The 6501-nt window shown below is 30.4% G+C and overlaps 1 protein-coding gene across 2 annotated transcripts; it reads left to right on the top strand.

The window, feature by feature from the left end:
* Positions 1 to 524: 524 nt before the first annotated feature.
* LOC131068524 (benzyl alcohol O-benzoyltransferase) lies at positions 525 to 5298 on the top strand. 2 transcript variants are annotated; one of them, XM_058003713.2, is made up of 3 exons: positions 525 to 701; positions 873 to 1308; positions 4036 to 5298. In XM_058003713.2, exons 1-3 carry the CDS (start codon positions 580 to 582, stop codon positions 4936 to 4938), a joined length of 1461 nt encoding a protein of 486 aa, XP_057859696.2. In that variant the 5' UTR covers positions 525 to 579; the 3' UTR covers positions 4939 to 5298. The 2 variants fall into 2 exon arrangements, with proteins under 2 accessions (XP_057859696.2, XP_057859695.2); XM_058003712.2 differs by having other exon boundaries at positions 846 to 1308.
* Positions 5299 to 6501: the final 1203 nt, after the last annotated feature.

Below are 6501 nucleotides of genomic sequence, written 5' to 3'. Positions count from 1 at the left end.
TCTATTAGATGACGATAAAAAGATTCAAGAACAACCTTATCAATTATAATAAAACTATAACCCTAAAATTAAAAAATTAAAATCGTATATATATGACTGATTAAAATTCATGTACAGTAGACAACTTTTTCATAAAAGTACCGTCTAAATCGAATCATAGTCAGTAGTGATTAGATTGAAGAAAGGCCTAGTCATGGGCGATAAAGTCCTCTACTTTGAAAACTAACGCCCGCTCTACTGACACATCCGTAATTACTGGTAACAAAGTCGTGCATTGAGAAGACAGGCCCGCATTACTGCACATTTATTGGAATCCATTTTCAGCGAGTTAAACGAGATATGTCGATGACATTTGATTTTGTAGATTCGAAATATTTTTCTTTTTTAATATTTTTTAATTAGAATAGTTAGGTCGAAAGATTATGATGTTGCCAGGAGTTCACTTATTTTTACTCGAGGCCCGTAACCCACCCGGGTAAACTATTCATCAAGATATAAAATCTATGTAAGTGCATTAGCCTTGGCAAATTTGCAAAACTTCTGTTTTGTTTGTGTATTTTGATTGAGTTGTTGCAGCAGATGCGGATGTTGCTCTGGCCGAGTTTGGAGATCTTCAGCCGCCTTTTCCCTGCTGGCATGGCCTGCTGCACCACATTCTCACCCCACAAAATGTCATCAGCTCTCCGCTTCTTCTCATTCAGGTTTCTAAATCTTATTTTTGCTGTCTAATAATTTCCGTTTACTTTTTTAACATCAGTCTAACCCTAACGATTACATACGCATCTTTCACCGTGCCTCACTCTATTGAAAAAAACTTCTTGTTTGTTATAATCTGGTATAAACAGGCTGTTGAGCTCTTCAACTTTTGACAGGATGGGCGCTGATCTCAAGTTTAAAGTGACAAGGCAGGAAGCAGTCCTAGTGGCTCCTTGTTTGCCCACCCCTAAAGAACACCTGTATCTTTCCAACATTGATGATCAAGCGGGGTTGAGATTTCACATTCCTGTGGCCTTCTTTTATAAGCATAGCTATCTGAAAGAGGACCAAGATCCTGCCAAAATCATAAGAAAAGCACTGGAAAAGGTTCTGGTGCATTACTATCCTCTTGCTGGAAGGTTGAGAGAGGCGGCCTCTGGGAAGCTTAAGGTGGAGTGTACTGGAGAAGGTGTTTTGTTTGTTGAAGCAGATGCAGATGTTACTCTCGCTGAGTTTGGAGATCTTCACCCGCCCTTTCCCTGCTGGGATGACCTCCTACACGATATTCTCACCCCACAAACTCTGATCAACTCTCCACTTCTTCTCATTCAGGTTTGTAAATCTTATTTTCTCTGTTTGATAATTGTTCCTCCATTCTGTTTTTGCGCGATGATTGTAGATTCGTTCATACACAAGATTATTAAAATATCTCCATTCGTTTAATTTTTTTAATTTTTGCTAACATCAGTCGAACCCTAAGAATTACATATACATCTTTTATAATACACTCAGTGTGGTTCAATCTATTAAAAAAGAACTGTTTAGTATCTTGCACTGTTGAGCTCTTAATTTTTTAAACACAGGGATCTAATTGTTATATTTCCAAGTGGGGGTAATCGTGGGCTTTGGCTATTCTGGTTCCAAAAAGTTTTTCATCATTAATCTTGCTGTCCAAAAAGTTTTTCATCATTAATCTTCCTGTTAAATACCTGTGTGGACATCACATCACGATTTAACTAGTTTAGCTTTGTGTGTGTTTTATTTTTGGGTGAATAGTATACTTTATTTATATTAATAAAAAAATCTGCTGGTTATAAAAAAAAAAAGCTAGATAAAGTGAAGTTTTTTAAATATAATTATCTATGAATTTTTCACAAGTTTTGTTGACTTGATTTTTGAGAAAATTTATTAATGTGGTGTAAATAGAATGAATATTAATTACTTAGTCTATAATTATTAAAAAAAATTCTATTGGAATTTTTTATATTTTAAAATATAAATCATATTTTTTTACTAGAATTTTAAAATTATTGATCTTAATATTTTATACCAGAATTATTAAATTTCAGTTATGAATCCTTACATAAAAATTGATTAATTTAAAGAAAAACTCAAATTTATTGGTTAAATTAAATTATAAAGTTATTTATGGAGAATAATTTGAAAACATTTAAAAATATGATTTAAAAAATAATAGTAATTTTTTAAATAAATAATAAATAAACTTTTGAGGATTATTAAACTTCTAAAAAATTTATTAAATAAATTTTAAAGAAATTTTAATAAAAAATTGTTAAGGATACAAGAAAACACTCTTTTCTTTTGCAATGTTTTTGGAGGATATGGTATGAAATAGATAATAATATTTGATTCATGAGTTGAGAAATCATCTATTATTAATATAGATATTAAGTGCATTTTGGATTTAGCATTCTTTTTTATACATTCTACTTTTATCTACTCAAGATCATTCTTTTTTTAAATTCTTTTTAGTTCATTCTTTCAAATTATTTATTAAAAGAATCAAAACTCTTCTAGACATCTTTGATAGAGCGATAAGTTGAAATTTTAGCTATCTAATTACGAACAAGAAACCTTTTAGATTGTTAGTGATGTCATTCCTTCTAATATAATTCATAAAATTAGGATTAGGTACTTAAAGTCCTAGTAGAAGGATTTGAAATAGTATATTAAAACATTATTGAATAATTACAAACACTATAAGGAATATATGAGGTGTTTGGCACTTTACATTGATAGATCTAAACTATTTGGGTGGTTAGTTTTAGCCTAAATTGGATAATTTTGTATTATACATTATTGACCAAGTTTTCAAGTGAAATCTCATTTCTATCATCTAGAAGTATTTTATTATCATTTCCTTTTGTATGGATAATTAGATATCCTCAAACATATATCCTATCTTTGACTTCAATTTTAAGAAGTGTGAAGTTATATACATGACTTCTTCAAGTATCTCATGTATTATGGTTTTGTTACATCATTGAGCTTAATTATCATTTTTTTTTTTTTTTTTTTTCTGATTTGACTTACTTTGAGGGTAGGTATCTTCTTTAGTATTTGGAGAAGATATAAATTGAACTATCTATCTAGTTTGATTGGCTAATAATTATATTTCATTGTATAATAAAGCTAACATTTATTTTAATTTTCTTATACATTTTATGTATAAGATCACAATGTTGTGCTAGTACTAGAGTTTCTTGATTACAACGATGTGTTCTATTCACAATTACTAGCTTTCCAACTCTTATCTTCTCTCTACCTTATAGTTGTGTGTGTGGTTGTGGCTAGGGTGGTAAATAAGACCATGAATCCCAATCTTGATGCTCTCAATTGGAAGGATGTTAGGATTATGCTATTTTCAAGTAGTGAGAACCCTATAATACACCTTTAAATTATTCTCATGGGTATGATGCTATTGGTTGGATAGGTTTTGGAAGGTTCTCTAACTTGGAGTTAACAATTTACCCTATTTGTGCTCAAATACTTATTGAATAAAATGTAGGAAGTTGAGGGTGGTCTTTATGAACCATGATCTCCCTCCTAATAAGATTGATGTCACTACTTAATAACTCTATTTTATTACTAATGCCTAAAATTAGCCTTATTTTGAATGATTTCATCTTTAATTTAAAACTTGATTGATTTAATATAAACTACAAACTAAGTTATAATATTCTATTCATTTTTATGAATAATAAATTATCATATTTTTAATTAATAAAATAACTATTTTTAAATTACAAACATTTCAAAATGTCTATTAACTTTTCCATTTATTTTCATTTAACCTTGTTTCTAATTTTAAAACTTGCGTGAACAATGGTAAAGCCAAAGCCAAATATATGTAAATTTCTATTCTTTCTTAAGTTGTTTAGTGATAATTAGTATATTATATTAACAAGTTCCATATTAAACCTTATTTTTAATTGTAGTTGTACTTAGATTTTGTATTATTGAATTAATAATTAGAATTGATAGTATTTTTTTCAAATCTCTAATATTAGATACAACTTACTTGTGATAAATTTGTAGGTGACCCGACTCAAATGTAAAGGTTTTATATTTGCTATAGTAATGAATCACATCATTATGGATGGGATGGGACTAGCTCAATTCCTGACAGCTCTAGGAGAAATAGCCATGGGAGCAAGTGGCATGTCAATTCTACCGGTATGGAAAAGGGAAACCCTCAAGCCTCGCTTGAAACCCTCAATAAGCTTACCTCTCTATGAATATGAAGAAGATGAAGGAAAAATCATGTCTGTAGATGTAGATAAATTGAGCCACGCTTCCTACTTCTTTGGGCCAAAGGAAATCGAGACCCTAAAAAGAAGAGCATGCATGAAAAGCTCAACTTTTGAAGCATTATCAGGGTTCCTATGGCGTTTGAGAACCAAAGCGCTCAACATGGCGGTAGAGCAAGAGGTGCGGTTCATGTTCCCACTAGAAATTCGCTCTACATTTGAGCCACCGCTTCCACGTGGCTACTATGGCAACGCAATAGTCTTTGCTTGCGCCAAGACCACAGCTGGAATGTTGTTAAACAATTCCTTGTCATATGCAGTAGAGTTAATTATCAAAGCCAAAACCGTTGTTAATAATGAATACATATGTTCGGTGATAGACTTGATGGAGATCAAAGGGCATTCACATTTTACTGTGGTGGGGAGCTTTATGGTTTCTGATATTACCAAGATTCAATTTAGAGATGTGGATTTTGGATGGGGGAAAGCAATCTATGGTGGACCTACCACGGGTGGGGCGGGAGTTGTGCCAGGTGTTCTCACCTTTTTCATTCCTTATCGTAACAGCAATGGAGTTGAAGGAAAGTTGGTTCCTATTTGTTTACCATCTCATGCCATGCAAAAGTTTCAGCTAGAATTGGCACAGGCCATGGAGAATGAAGCTCACCCTTTTATATCATCATCCATATGAAAAGCTATAGTCAGTATATTTTAGTTCAACCTGTCTGATACATAGAAAAATGTATTTCTATATAAATTACAGCTATAAAAACGTGTATGTAAGTTTCTATATCTAAGTCATCATTGAGAGTATTCAATATGGTACAAATATGTACTTGTATTATTGTGAGAGCTTTAAAGCGAGGATATGTACGACGTAGAAGGGTCAGTAGTGAGGGTGTTTACGGGTTGTGTAGCAATTTTAATTATGTATATTAGTATTAATAATAATATTTTAGTATATAAGACATATAGTAAAGATGTCTTTAAGGTCAATTATATGATATGGAATGCTTAATAAAAAAATTTACGCATGGTTGTTATCTTATTATTTTTGGTGTGCAATTGCATCATTAACTTTTGGTGAGAGCTTGATAGATGGATTGATTTTCATTTGATAATCATATTGTTGCATTGCACAAATTTGCTTCTTCTAGTTCAAATGCATTTTAAAATTTATTACAGAGAGTTTGTGATATTAATACGGAGTGAAGTGTTTTGAAATAATTATTTAAAGAAATATGACCTCATGGAATGTTATGATTGTACATTATGGAAAAAATCATTTTTGGCTAAGTGTGTTTTCTTGAGAATTGGTTGGTGATAAAATATCAAGAACACATTTTTTTGTCTATATTATCATTTTTTGAGATTCTAATTAAGCTAGAAATATGCATTAAGGTACATGTTTCCTTTCTGCCTATGTTTATATTTCTAATGAAAAAAATTTTGCGCTCCGTGATATGCTTTATTTGCAACAAACTATGATTCATGAAAATATTGAATCGTTATTTTTAAGGCCTAATGTTGCATTACATCACACAAAGTATCTTTTGATTAGGCATTATCTATCAAAGGGAGAAGATTTAATAAATGATATGGATCATTTATCATTGAAAATGTCTTGTGTAACAGATATATCATGTTATTCATCACACATAAGTACTTTGTTACATACAACAAAGTTAGTTGTAGCTAATATAGTGAAGACAAGTAGATTTGACTCACTAAGGTTACACTAGTCATGAGAAACAAAAGGTCAACTAATAATATTTCTTTTCTTAATGTTTTGTTTCTTGACTGTAATTTTCTTTTTAATGTAAAAGAGATTGATACAATTTTATGAGACACACATTTAAAATAATTTTATTGTTTTTAGAATATTATTAGTATCAATTATAACAATAATCTAATTAAAATAAGCATGATTGTCACTTTCTAGTTGTGGCTTTTTAGTATCTCCATATTTCTTCTATGCATAATTTTGTTACTATAATAACAATATACTCAATCTTATGTGTATTTATAGTGATTTGGCATTCCCACTAAACATTAAATTTCAACAAGATGGCATTTATGGAATACCTTTAGATCATGTAGATTGTAGCAGATTTTTACACCACTTTTGTCAAATAGTAAAATTTATTGTTGAAATTTTAATTATATGGTTAAATTATTATTCTTCTGAGAGTAGTTTATACTTGGTTTCTAATAGAATTTTATAATTTAATCTTTTTTTTTTGTCAATGATTTT

The sequence above is a fragment of the Cryptomeria japonica genome, chromosome 3, assembly GCF_030272615.1.
Source record: "Cryptomeria japonica chromosome 3, Sugi_1.0, whole genome shotgun sequence".
Taxonomy (NCBI): Eukaryota; Viridiplantae; Streptophyta; class Pinopsida; order Cupressales; family Cupressaceae; genus Cryptomeria; species Cryptomeria japonica.
This window is presented reverse-complemented; position numbering and strand designations above follow the sequence as displayed.